The 15,000-nt window shown below is 38.7% G+C and overlaps 1 protein-coding gene across 1 annotated transcript in view; it reads left to right on the forward strand.

Annotated features, from left to right (window-relative positions):
- The first annotated feature begins 5,781 nt into the window (after positions 1-5,781).
- LOC137998098 (uncharacterized) overlaps positions 5,782-15,000 on the forward strand; it is a 45,904-nt gene continuing 36,685 nt past the window's right edge. The window contains exons 1-4 of the mRNA XM_068844515.1: positions 5,782-6,266; positions 6,359-6,488; positions 13,926-14,088; positions 14,247-14,306. Of these exons, the coding sequence (XP_068700616.1) occupies positions 13,989-14,088; positions 14,247-14,306 (160 nt within the window). The 5' untranslated portion in view covers positions 5,782-6,266; positions 6,359-6,488; positions 13,926-13,988. The remainder of the gene's footprint in view (positions 6,267-6,358; positions 6,489-13,925; positions 14,089-14,246; positions 14,307-15,000) is intronic.

Raw genomic sequence — 15,000 nt, forward strand, 5'->3', positions numbered from 1 at the left:
AAAAATAATGGATAGCTCTAATAGTTACAAAAATAAGAGGATTACTGAAACATTCAAAAATTCCATTTTAAAAAAATCACAATTTTGCCTGCAGAGGAATTCGCGTAACACAACGGTTAAAACTCTTCCTTGACTCGTAACCAACAGCAAACTGGCTAAAATTGCTACATTTTCAATGGCCAACTCGTCTTATTTCCAGAGAACACCGAAAGTGACCAATCAGAGGAATAGCAGCGAAGTAGCCTTGACTTGCGTTAAAATGGCGTCAGTCATGGGAGTGACATGGATTCTTGGAATCGCTGCCAACGTTCAAGCCTTGTCATTTCTGTGGTACCCGTATGTTGTTCTGAACAGTCTTCAAGGTATGATACTCTTTCTTCGTTTTATTTCCTAATTGCTTGTACTTTTTTTTCGCTTATCCTGACATGTTACAATTATGATGCCAGTCTAGGTTTTGGATGAGGGCACATGCAGCTCTTACATGCAATGGCTCTCGCTAGAAGGGAATCTTTCTTTATAGTCTTCCGCCATTAGCATAAGTTATTTTATGGCTACTAACTCAACCGTTGGAAATTTAACTAAGTTTGACACGTTCTTTGTGAATTGCATGATGCCTTCTATCAGCAAACACGTATGTAAATGGGGCAAAATGTAAAGAATGACGTCAGCAAAATTTGCCTATTGCTTTATGAAACAATGGGGCACAAATGTACACAACACAAACAGTGAGGCCCGACCCGCCTAAACGCATTAGAGCTGTGTCACATGGTGGTCTTATGAAATTAGAGGAATTATTAAAGACATGAGTGGCATCTATAATTTCTTAAGCTGTCTTTTCCATTGGAACGATTAAGAGGGATGATCGTAAGGGCTGGAGCATGTAAGATGAGAGGCTCGTTGATTGTTAAACCGAAGGAAGAAAACAAGGCTGCGAGGAGCTTCAGGGTCAGATACAGTTGAGGAAGGTCACCCTCTTAAATTCGCCCACTAAATAGCGGTGGTTCCGCGACGTTGGTCTGGGAAGAGAAAACGAAGCGATTTCGTGAAGTCCTTAATTAACTTGCCTTCATTATCAAGAGGGATGAGGGCTGGAGCAAAAAAGACGAGGTGCTCGTCGACAGGGGAAAACATGCAAGGCTACGAGGAGAGTTAGGGTCAGATACAATTGAGCATATAGTCTCCCCCTTTACTTCCTTTCCCTATATAACCGTCCTTCCCTAACGTCAGTATGGAAAGGAAAAACGGACCAATTTTGAAAAGTCAACAATTAACTTCCTTTCATTTAAACCGTGCTCAAATTTTAAAATCTGACTATACTTGAGGATCTTTTATCTTTTTGCACATAATCGAAACCAGTTAACTTTCATCGTTTGTGGACTGTCCAAGGCTTTGTTTTAAATACTCCAATTGAACAATATTTATTCGTTATAATGACCAGCAGTCCTGTAATTTAGTTTCTTTTTGTTACCTCATATTAATTTTGTAGCTCGCTCAGTGTCGTTAACTTTTCCGTCGATTTCCAACTACTTTTCTGTGCACGATGTGGTCACAAATGAATACGAATACTCATTTTGAATGACTTGATCTTAGTAAAAGTTTGGATCTTTGCACTAAGACAATTCCCTCTGGCCACGCTTCAAAAGTGACATCATCATCTTCATCGTTATCAACAACCAGTGCTCAGTAAACCGTGGAGCGTATCATAGGTTGGATCTGCTTCTAAGATTTCAAGCAATAAATAATCTACCTTCGCTTCTCAGACCAATCGCAGCGTCAGTAAAAAAAAAAAAAAAAAACAGGGTTGGCCTTCCTGCTTTGTGGGAGATAGCCGGCTCAAGTGACATTGCACTTGAAGTGGGCATATGCAGAATGTGTACCGTTAGCTCTAAGAGGCTAAGGTTTCCAAGTATAGTGAATGTTGAAGTGTTCTTTGCATTTGTTTGTCCACTGCATTTAGCGGTTTTATGTATGCATGTTTCACAGGTCTGTTCATCTTCTTGTCATTTGCTGCCAGTAAGAGGTCCCTGGAGCTATATAGAGGCAAGACTAGCCATGTCAAGGAATCGGTGCTCCTCGAATGCAGCTAAAAATACAGCGAGGACAAAGGACAAGATCGTGGTCACTCGGTCCGGAAAAACTTGGAGTCCCGACGTTCCAGATTGCGAAGAGATTCCTCTGTAAAAGCGAGACTTTTCCATGCAATACGATATAACAATAGTAATGGTACAGTTCAGTTTTCTGTCATATTTCTTTAAAGTGCCCCTGTGACCAAAAACTCAATTATTTTTGTTTGGATTTCAAAACTATGTTAACTAAACATTAAGCGGCCAAACTTTTAAGCCTTGATTCTAAAAAGACCCCTGTTTATTTTAACTGGAATTTCCCCATTTATTGTTTCGCCATTACTAACTTTAAAATCTTGAGAGAACTGGATCGAGGAGAAAATGACGTCAAAGGCTCCCTAGTTTAAGATTTCAATGCGTGTGTACGCCGCAGAATTATTATGCAGCACGGGAGTTTTGGGCTTTCAGACTTTAAACTCGCGGTTTGTATATATAATAAGCTGCATTCACACGCTGAAATTTTAAGCTAGTGAGCCTTTGACGTCACTTTTCCTTGAGGTCCAATCGACTAATTTTGAACGTGAGTCAGTAATGGCGGACCGTGAAATCCAAAACTCACACTCAAAGTAAACGGCCTTTGGATAAAAATCAAAGATCAAATTTTGCCAGTCAGGTGTTAAGCAAACACACTTTCAAAATCTGAAAGAAAAAAAAAACACGTGGGCACTTTAACAAGGTCGAAATTAGAAAGAAGTGGGCAGTAGTAGCGTTATATGATGTGATCGGAAATTGCACCAGTTAAGTTAAATTCAAGGGAAATTAACAAGTGTCTTTAGCCCGAATAACGTTTTTTTTTTTACTCACATTATCAGTAATCTTGTTTTTCCACGGAAACGAAAGAAAAGGTTTGCATGATAATGAAGCTCAATTCCCGGAGGATTAGTTGAGTTGAGGACACCAACATGGCCGTCGTTCTTTTGTTTTGGGACAACAACATGGTCTCCGTGATGTCACGTGAAAAAACTCTATACGCAAAACAACGCGATAAAATAATGAAACCTAAAATCAATTTATATCCTTCCAGTAATAGGAACAAGGGAGTTTAAAGAAACGACAACGGCTACGACAACGCCGTAAAAAAGGAAAAATATTTGTGCATCGCCCGCACAACTTAGTATAAATTTAGCACCTACTTCTGCGGTACATGACAATGACGTGAAATCGTAAAAATTGAGGTTTTAACGACAACGTGAGCTTACAAATGTGAACGTTTGATTTTCTATTCAGTTTTTCTCTGAAATCAGTCGTTCCAATTTATTTTTAGTATACTTCGTTTACATTGTACCACGTGAACGAAATGGAAAAATTGCGATAGAGCCGCTCTATTTGAGGTGACATTTTCTTCAGGGCTCTAGTGGGTATCAAATCAAAACCCATAGCTTTGTTAGGGTTGAGTTTTTTCAGAGTACTGAGAACCTCATCATACTCGATCTTACAAAATTCGACCGTGTTTGCTCTGTGTTTCTCTTTGATTTTATTAACACTGTCATGGTTCGTGATGTTATCATTTGGGAAATTGTTCGGTATGTCTCCAATGTCCTCTGCTATTCTTGAGAAGTATTCTGCTAAGATTTCTGCTACTTCGCACTGTTTTTGAACAGTGTTATCTCCCACTTTGAGTATAACGTCTTGGTCACCTTTGCCTTTGCTGCTCATAAAAGGCGAGAAGGCTTTATAAAAGGATCTAGAATTTTCTTTTAGATTGACACAAGTTTGCTTCAAAAGAAGGGAAATATGAAACGATTTTAATTGCAATGAACTCGTGCATGAAAGTTTCCCATGAAAGATGCACCAATCAGACTTTAAGCGTGTTATACTCTTCCACGCAGTGAACTTATAGGTGTGCCGCACGCACGGGGCATAAAGGAAAAGCAGGTCACAGTTCACAGCAATACTGGAAAACCTAAGACTATCACAGGGACTAACCTTAAGCCTAAACAGTGCCTTTAGTCGTAATTAGGGTTACGGTTAGCATCATTAAAGGGACGGGTTGTTTCAAGAGTAGTAAAACAGGGATCTCTTAACGGTAGCCTACAAGTGTAAGTTCGATTGTAGGTGCTCGGCGCGGCACGTGTATATAATTACGTATCATTGTTATGTAAATAGTCAGCCAGAATTCAGAATAAATATCATTTTCAAGGTGTGAATTAGCAACTTGACACGTTAGCTCAGTGGTAAAGAATAGGGACAAGTAATCCAGAGGTTTACAGTGGGTCGGAGTTCAAGGCAAGCTGCGAGTGACATATCATGGGATAAAATGGTAGAAAAAGCCGAGCGAGGTCTGGAAATAAAAACAAGACGAAGGGATAGAAAGAGGAAAGCTGAGACAAAAACGAGTAACGGTGTGGGCGATGAAGGGAAAGAAGAGAGAGAGGGAGGGAGAGAAAAAATGAGATCCGTTTTTATTCATCCCGTAAGTACAAATTAGCCATGTATATATTCAGTTCTCTTGGGTATACGTATTGTTCTACAAAACAATAGCGCGAATGAATAATTAATTTATTCTGCATGCATAATGAAGTAGGGACCTGTACGGAAATCATTCCATACGTGGCTTTGTTGATGCCAGGTCGTGGTAAGGCTTTATCGAATCCTCTTGAAGCTTTATATACGTGCTGACGGAAAAAAAGCGACAATTTGGGACAGCGACAATCCATTTTTAACTTCGACAAAGCGACATCTTTTCACTTTGTTATTTTGACAGCGACATGACCGACCAGGCCAACATGACTCTAAATCTTCTCTTCTCTTGGTGTTGCTACATGCATATTTCTTCTGCAAATTAAGATATAAACAAACTATCATTCAATACTTGACGCACTTGTTATGCGGTGAGCGTCTTATGTCTCTTATTTCCTTTTCTGGTACAAAGGTCGACACGTAGTCACGTCAGTCATGATTCTGTGTAACTCAGTGACTTTTATCGGGTTTGTGCGGCTTTTCTGGCGATTTTTGCTAAAGTGGAGTACGTCAAATGGGAAAACATTAAAAACATCGCACAGCAGTCACAGCATTCTCAAAAACAGCAAAAAGAAGGACAAAAAGAGCCACGAGGGGAAAGAAAGGAAAGGTAAGTTGTCTGACACTGTTTACTAGTAATTACGGACTAATAATTACTAAAGAGGGTTTTGACGGCCTTCGCTTGCATTTAAAGTGTCCAGCAATGACAGCAATTAATAATTAATAATGCGAGGGCTTAATTGTTGCTTGATTTTTACGTATTTCGATGACCGTATAAACACTTCCGTAGCTCGTTTTCACATCATTCTCAAAAAAAGCAAAAATATTGACAAAAAAGCGGCAAGGGTAAAGAAAGGAAAGGTAAGTTGTCTGACACTGTTTACCAGTAATTACGGAATAATAACCACTAAAGAGGGTTTTGACGGCCTTCGCTTGCTTATAAGCCCACCCAAAAATACTTACGAATTTTGTAAGCCGGGGTTTACAGCCCAGAATTTTACAAAATTTCTGATCAATTCTGGCGGGCGGGCCTTAAAAGGTGGGGAATAGGTTAACTGTTTTCTCTTTTGCATGCCGGAAGCGTGATGTGCAATGACTGTAACCAGTCAGCAAACTCTGCCACAGTAATAACTTCCAAACTGTCAGCCATTTTATTTTCGTGTGGGGTGAGAGACCGAGAAGAGAATGAGAGCCAAAGTTCGCGGCAGAAACTGTTCTACAAACCAATTATAGTAGTTAGCAAATCTTGGATGTGAAGCGTCCTTAACTGTTTCTCTTCCAGAAAAACACATGTTGGTGCCCGTTAAGGTCGCTAAGATCACCAAAACCGTTCAAAAGTCTATCTCTAGCTTTCTCAGTAATGGTGATCTCAGTAGTGGTTGATCTTCCATCGAAAGAAGGAAGTTTTTACTCTTTAAATTAAACAAAATTACAGGACGCCGAAAAAGCGACAGCGACAATTGTATTGCGGCGAAAAAACGACAGCGACATTTGTCTCTAGCCAAATAGGCGACACGTGGGCTGGAAAATGTGCGACAAAGCGACATCAGAAGCCCCCTTGAAAGGCCTTCCAGTTTCAGTTGCTTTCATAGAGTATTGTGAAAATTCCGGTTGACTTGTTGAAAGTATAAAGGGATAACGAAATTTAATGAGGAATGGTTTCAACTGTAAAGAACATATTTGGTAGATAGAGTTTATGTTTATTGAGTTCAAGGCTTTGTCTGTTTACAGAAGAACAATTTGAAAAGGTTTTTTTTTTTTTTTTTTTTTTTTAGAGCAATCCTTGGTTCAGACTTCCATTCTTGAGCTATTCAGTAACCTCGGGGATTAGACGAGAATTAATGCTGAATGATGATAAAATATGCTTTCTTAGCAATTGCGTCTTAAAAGAAACACCTGCATCAGGTAAAGAAAATACTTCTATTGAGGTACAATCGGAAAATTTGTTAATGCGAAAATTATTGTCTTTTAATCAGTGTCGCACTCTATTTGGCGATTATATCTGGCGAGAATAGCAAATGGAAACTTGTAGGTTGTAATGGTCTAGCTTGACTTCACGCACTTTCGGCCCGGCGAAATCCCTTCAATGTTGAATCGACAATATTGATTAGTATGACAAATGTCTCGTGTATTTACCAAATTTAGGTTGATGTGACGTAAACAATTAAATGGATGAACTAAAGCGTCATAAGAATAGGGTGAGAATAGGGTTTATTGAAATGGAACTTGTTTATATTGAAGTTTACGCCATATTGTTTGATGAATAGACCTTTTTCGCGTGTACATTTTGTTTTCCCAATACAGATCATGTGATAATACTCAGGAGATTTGGTTCTTTGTTTTGTTCATTAAAAAGAGTGCATGCAGTCATATTTATGCTTGCATGCACTCTTTTTAATGAGCAAAACAAAGGACCAATCCTCCTGAGTAGTATCTCATGATTTGTATTGGGAAAACAAAATGTACAAGCGAAAAAGGTCTATTGGTCACAAGTTAGCAGTCGATTAACTTTGGCGAGACATTGTTCTATCGCTTGCGAGGAAAGGAGTTTTTAATTTTTTGATGGAAACAGTGCTAGGGGTTTCTTACGATGAATGTACTTAGCTTTTATAAACGTGTAAATAGTCCGACCTTCCAGCTTTTTGGTTGGAGGACGTTAAGCCATTTGGCCCTTACTTTAATACGTTAGCGCTGGAATATTTTCTGCATGCACTTACTGTTCAGCTCCATAATAGTTATGCAAGCTTTTTGCGGGTAATGAACACGGAGGCATTTCTCAATATTTTGATCCACTCTTAAATTGTTCAACATTTATATAAGAGCGTATTGTAAATTGGTCCTCTGAAGCATAGTGGGGCACTTGGCACTAAATGTACTCCAATTTGTACATGTCTATTGATTAAAATAAATGTATTGAAAATGCTTACTGGTGAAGTCGTTAGAAGGATTGTCCAAATATGATATAGAAAATTCATGATTTTTAACTCGATTCTTACCACGTGGGCTCCATTTGTGTCCATATGCGTTTTCCACGTATTTCCATCGGTCGATTATCGCATTAACCCATCTAGAACCATTCCCTTCTTCTTGGACAAATAGGGAGCAAATATGAAACGTTTTACCAAGATCAACTTGAAGCGTTGTGATCTTGAAGACGGGGCTTTTAGTCATTGAGGAATGCGAATTTGTGCTGTCGCGAAAGAAGATTATCTGGCAAATCTCTATACCCAAACCAATTCCGCAGGGTAAAGAAAAGGTGTCGGGATCATCCGCAAATGAACTAATATTTATATCAGAGAAGTAAATACAGGGTGAAAAGGGACCGAGTCATGTAGTGATTTAAGGTCATACCACGAGAGAAACCTTCTAATTGTGGGATGAACTTAGGAAGTGGATCTGCTTTAAGAGGCTACACGTAGAAATGATCGTATATTTGCCGTAGTTTTGGTGATGTTCAGTTGCTAAGTTTCGTGTTTCAGTTAGACATAATTTAGCGAGCAGGATGAAAGACAGCATTACTTACCACTCTGATTTTCTTGTGTTGTCCATCGAAGTTCTGCATCTCGCGTTAACACACCTTAAATTTTTTTAATTGAATGTCTTCCACCCACACCGAGGCCGCATCGTGCTTTTGGTCGAGTCGTGCGTGTCCGGCTGTTACCAGTACGTAAGGCGTAGAAGCAAAGCTTTTATGAAAGAAGAATTTTGAAAAACGGTAAAGGGTAGGGGTAAAAGTTTTTTTTTCTTTTTTTTTTTTTAATAAAGGTAATGTTTATAGGGAGAAAGCAGGCTGTCGTAGCTCTTTCCTGTAGCTAACCAAGAATGATACGCTTTTGCAATTGGTTCCGTCCCACCATTCTGTCATGGTTGTTAGTCCAGCCACTGCCTTTATCGGTGCTTCTTGGAAAGCCAAGTAGTCAACGAATGTGAGCCCGCCATCAGGTGTTAGGCGGTCGTTTCTTCCCGCCTTTATTGTACACACGTGAACAATGTGAATTTGACATTCTCGACTCAGGCCACCGCAGCATCGTCTATTAAGCTTCCGGTGTAGTTGAAGTAATTGATGGATATCAGTACGTAAACTAATTCACGGGTGGACACGAAACTCGTCTTAAATTGAACGAATCTACATTTGACGTCAACTGTATCTAGAGTGAGCGTAACGCGACCTCTCTGAATGACAAACGTTGGAAATCAAGAACATGGGAGAGCGTTGAGATTGTAAATGTTTCTAATGCAAGGAAGAATAGACCAGTTATTTTGAAGTTTCTATTTCTTTATATGTAATTATCTTCAAAATTGAGTGATTATTTAATGCAATAATCGATTCCTGGCCCAATCATGATATTGTAACCAATTTCTAGCGAAGGTCCGAATGAGGAAGGAACAGAAACTGGAAAGTATTCTGTTTGGCTTACTGGTGTGATTTAAATTCTTTTGACGTTTTCTGTAACTGCATAAACCATCTTCAAATGGCAACACTCACGTTTACAGCCTCCATAATGCTTGATTCCAGGCTCTTCTTTGTCTTTAAAGACTTTGTATTTGTACTTGGACAGATACTTTGATGAGTGAATCCGTTGTTGTCGCAGAGGGACTCAGATTCATTTGTAGCATATGGAATGCAGACACACGAATGACTGGTTGCATCGCCTAGCACACTCCGTAATAATATGGGCAAGTGACTTCCTTACATGGGTGATAACCTGAAAGAAATTTCATAGTTTAGCCGAGATCCAAATGCATATGGTATTATAGCAAAGTTCTAAGTTTTAAACGTCACGTTTGCTTCTTTTTTTAAACTGGATTAAAGACTGGGAAGACACTAAAATAGTCCTTTTCTTAATTTTTGCGTTGAACGAAAGAGAACGAATAGTAATCAAATCGCTTGTCGAAATCAGTCACACGGGTATCGGTCGATAACATTCCAGTTCACATCTTGGCCGCCATTTTGGGACGTCTATCTCTGTATCTGGAGCACTTCACCTTAATCACATGTCGAAATCCAAGTGACGAGTAGTTCTCGGAATGCGTACTTGCGTAATTGAGACTTCGTATTTCATGGAGGCAAGCACTCTGATGCGTTACCATCCTTTGACTTGAACAACATGTTTACAAAATTGGCTGTTTTTGTGGAACTTCTAATTGGTGTTCTCGAGTTGAACGCACTTAACTGGTGTGTGATTATCCAGTCTACTTACGGCCTCTATTCTGAACGAAGCCGAAACATTTGGAAGGAAAAAATAAGTTTCTTCTACATAGCTGTTTTCTTTTACAAATTCACGAAATTGAACCTAATTTTAGCCATTGCGACTTCAAATGATGCCATGATTCGTTGCGCGTAGTGCCTTGTGCGGACCTTACAAACGACTCATCGACGACATCAACAACAGACAAACAACACACTGATTTACTCTATCACAGTACTGCCCAACGTAATCTACGATACACGTAGAGACCTTATTATATCTAGAGCCAATTATATCTAGGCTCAACTGACATTCGACCAATAATATCAACGAGCGGAGTTCTTATAGTATCTACTGACGTTATACAAATCACTTGACTCTGAAGATGACTTCTGCTCAGGTTGTCGAAACGTCAGTTAATGTCATCTCAAACAGTCCTTGCGTGTCAGGACTTCACTCACCCGGACGATCTTACTTTCTGGGTTCAAACCATTTACTATTATACTTGCATTCCGCAGTGATGTAGATGACAGTGATTGGGTCGTTAGGCGTGTCCTACCGTTGGATATCTTTTAGGAAAACCTCAAAATTCCGTGCTCGTTACGTTTTGAAGTAACAAGTTAAAAAGAAAGTTAAGTTGACGCATTTGGGAATCAGGTCTTAATTAAAGCTCTGGTACTTAGTTCAAACAAATATTGTCCTGTACCTATATTGGGAAAAGTTAATGTCTCAAGTTGAGACAGGATATCGCTTGAATTTAACAGTTTCCTACAAAGGTGAATGGTCGGTTGCCCGCGTGTTTTATAAAAAAAATAGGTTAATTCCTGAATGGCGTTGTTGTCAGCGTCGATAGTTGCTTTAATGTTGTCTTTGTAGTGCTCAGCAGTTGAAATCTTGGTTGGAGGACTGTAAAATTCCTGATCAAATTTCACCGTCTCAAAGAATTTTAGTAACAAGTTAGTCTTATTAGGAGATTTTCACGTGACGTCATCGCCGTCATTATCTCTTAATAGCTTCTTCTGTTCGTCCACCAGAAGTCGTACATGTCTCTATTGTTATTAACGATGAAATGATATATGAAATGGATCATATATGAACTGCGGATATGAAATCAATTGGAGCTATGATCCTCGCAGTTATGAAAGCAATTTTTGCAATTGCGTAAAGAAGCCTGAAAAATTCAGGACTTCAACAGGCTTTAAACCCGTGACCTCGTGATACCGGTGCGACGGTCTAACCAACTGAGCTATGAAGCCAGTGACGTTGGGAGCTGGTCAATTGTGGGTTCCAATGTTCCTTTGAGGAATGAATCAGCGATGAAATGATATATGAAATGGATCATATATGAACTGCGGATATCATGAAATCAAGTAAAGTATCGCGAGGTCAACGGTTCAAACCCCATTGCAGTCCTGAATTTTTCAGGTTCTTACCAATTGCAAAAATTGCGTTCATAACTGCAAGGATCATAGCTTCACTTGATTTCTATTGTTATTGGTGTCTCTAGAGGTTGATTGAAACATCCTATTGCATGCAGAAACTAGCGTTTTGAAAGGAACTGTTATTTTACTGTAAACGAGAAAGACAGTAAGCATGGCTCGTATAATATTAAATAACTTATGAAGACTTCTTAAGGCAAATTGATTATAATCGAACGTCAAACGTCTCGCCGGTTAGGGCTTCATCAGTGACTGATAAGTTATTTTACAAAGCATCCAAAGCAACATAAGTTTCCTACGAGACTGCAAACGTTATATATTCTGTCTTTTAGGTTGATCCGATGCTTTGGCGGCAACAAACCGTGAAATGGAAGACTTGACAAGTTTGTCAGGATATTTTAGTCGAGAAAACAATAATTTCAGTCGATCACATTCTTCAGTCGGAAGTAGTGCCAATTGGATGAAAGTCGAAATGCACGATCAAGCATCGTTTTTAATAATCCACGTTTGTACCGGTCTTCTACATGGCTTTTGTAGTGTAGCAGGGGGCCAGTATTTGTGGGTTGTAACGTACACCTTAGTTTCAACATGTGTATGTTTGTTGAGCAGCTGGATGCCCAAAAAGGAAGCATGCTATTACTCTCCATCTCCACTTGTTGGAGAAGTTACTTAAGAGTTTTTTATAAATATTTTTGCTATCATATTAAGATGCTCCGTTTTGCCGACGTATTTATCTGTATCTGTACCCTTTAGGGTAGAATATTCTGACAGAAGACGTAAGAGTAGAATATACCATGCAAAGAGTTCAATTAATTTCCCATCACCTTCATTTGCATCCATCTTTTTTTGATAATTCTCTCCTGGCCAATGCCAATTTAATTAATGAACTAAGCTTTTAAAAGGATCAGTTAAACATATACAACTGGGTCTTTGAATTTCCTCTTTCACTTTTCTATGCCGGTTCCTGCATGTTGAAGCTTTCCAAACTGTTGCTTCCTTTTGTCTAATTCATTGAAATTGGGTGAGTGTGAAAGGACGTAAATATCACATAACCAGGTGAGCTTAAAAAAGCGAATTGAATGTTCGACATACGTTGATGTCAGCATTTTAATATAAGTTGGTTAAGGCACCATTAAAAAGCGCTTTTCACGAGATGTTCATAATCCTGCAATAGTTTTGAACCACATCAAACAGCTTTGAGTCCTGCGCATAGTTAATTCCGAAAGCTGAAATCCGACGAGATACACATTATTCTGTCAGATCGGTTTCGACTTGACGATAAGTCATATTGAAAACATGTGATAATAAAAACAAGGAAAATCGTGTGGACAATTTTATTTTAACGGTGTTTTTCCTCAAGGATTTAGGATTGGAATCCGTCCGGTTCAACTAAACGAGTGTTGTTTCAGTTGTCCACACAAGAGAATTTTAACTGGCTAAAACTAAAAGGGTAGAGATGTGATTAAAGTGAAAAGAGGAAAAAAAATTCAAAGGCCCTCGACACGCTACTTCGAATTAAAGTGAATTGAATTAACAATACTTTTCAATTTCAGCAAAAGTCTGTATTTCATATTTTTTTTAGATAAGGAGTACATCTTACAAATAGGGTTTTCAACTTTTGTTCTCAAAATTGATAACCCTATGATATATTTTTTTTTAAATGGAAGTTCAACCTTTTCAACAGGCATCGCGGGTTTTTTTTTTCTTTTTTTTTTTTTCACAGCTGTGTGTAGATATACAATCAGCATGACAATGAAAGTTGAACTGTTTCAATAGAAGCCGGACAATAAGCCTCTTAGAAGCCCGATGTCATGACCTGTTAGAGCAAAAGTCGTTTTTTTTATAACTCTTTATTCTCCTGTTTTGATCACGTGTACCAAATCGATTCCTGGTCGTGATTGGTTGCACTCGCTCGCAACCTATCGATCACTTCTCACCATATGTCGTTGTGGGACTTAGTCTTTGCGCAATATGGACTAGCGGAGCAGGTGATTTTCATTCCCCCTTTTTATGAAAGCACATTTATGTGGTCAAGAAACCTTGCAAACGAGTGTAATGGAATAGTTTCAAATTGTGTAGAAACGAAAGAACAAAACAAAGAAAAATGCAAATTATCTCCCTAGTTGAACCTCGACTCTGTTCTTTTGTTGCTGCACAATAGACCATATTCGTATTCTCAGTATTTAATTGGAACTAGCTTGCAATAAAGGCTAATGCAGGGGAATATATTAAAAAGTGTTTGTATTTGAAAAGACTCCCCCGAATTAGCCTCTATTGCAAGCTAGTTTCAGTCCAATACTGAGAATACCAATATGGTCTATTCGAAAATAGCCTATTCATTTAATCTTTAATTTTATTGAATGAAAAGTACAAAGCATAATCATCATAGTGAGGAATTCTGCGCTGCTTGATTAATATTTTAACCTGGTTCTCCGAGATATCTTGCAAAATATTAGTGTATCCTTCAGCTGTGAGGATTCAACTTATATTGCAACACCTCGGTAATAGGAAGGAGCGAAGAACGTTTCAATTAGCGCGAAAGAGTTTGATCTGTAATATTATTGCTTAATGTCAGTTCCTTTTTTTAAGACTCTCAGTTTACTTTCAGGGATGTAATTACATTCCATCTTTTAAATTCGAACGTCAGCTCCGAATTCAAGAGCGAAGGTTGGGAGTGGGACAAATAATATTATTTGTTTGTTTGTTTGTACCAGGACACGACTTTGGAGATCCATTTTGACGATTCGCTATTTTACGAGAACACACGCGCATACAAAATGATGTACATTCATCGCTGTGTCACCCCGGCAGTAATATCACTAGTTGCGACGTTTTGTGGAATTAAAATATGTGGACCAGCCCAAGCTCAAAGCACAGGTAGATTTTAATACATGAATAAACAAATAAGAAGAGGTGACGTCTTATTGTATAAAAATTGATCACGCCCACAGAAGAGGCTGCAATCAGTAAAGGCTATAATCATCTATGGTGACGTTCTCTTTCTAACTTTTTTTGACATTTCAACTCATCTGAAGAGGAAATCGGATCCTTTCTCATGACTTCAATAGGATGGAACTGCACCCCGTCTATTGAGGGTATGGCACTTTTCTTATCTGTTTCCTTTAAATTTCATTTATTTTATTCCTTTCTAGCTTCCATTATTCTTCGAATAAATTAGAACCTGAAAAGAATAGTCTGTAGTGACTGCCAACGTCTATTCTGCTCTTAAACAGGGGAACGCACTGTTATAAAAGGAGTCACTTCAGTCTCTGCTTTTGTTCGAGTTCATTCATATGAATGAATATTTAAGATGGCGTTTAACAAACAGTAACACAGAGACGAAACAGCTAAACGATATTAGAGGCCCTCCCAGGAGTGTTGAAGAACAAGAAAATATGGCTAATTATGGCTAATTTTAACTGGGAACTGGGGAACAATGTCTAAATATTTTAGGGAACAAGCTTAAGGGATCAAAAAGCTGGGAACAAGTTTCGCAGTAATTTGGGAAACAAGGGAACACAAGGAAATATTGAAAGGAACAAGGGAACAAGGACCCCCGCTGGGAGGGCCTCACTTAAGGGACTTTAAGGGAGCTAAAGATTCTAGGGACCTTAAGATTCTACGACGGCGACGTCAAAGAAAACGCCACCAAATAATAGCTATCAAGGAGCAAAAGAATCGGTGTGCATGGGCGGTGCGAAAATGTGTACATTTCTCTTCAGTTCTCTGCAATTCTACAACGTGAAATTACGAAATCTCAAGCTCTGAGGACAATTTTACTTTTTTTTG

Source organism: Montipora foliosa, chromosome 3 (assembly GCF_036669935.1).
Source record: "Montipora foliosa isolate CH-2021 chromosome 3, ASM3666993v2, whole genome shotgun sequence".
NCBI lineage: Eukaryota > Metazoa > Cnidaria > Anthozoa > Scleractinia > Acroporidae > Montipora > Montipora foliosa.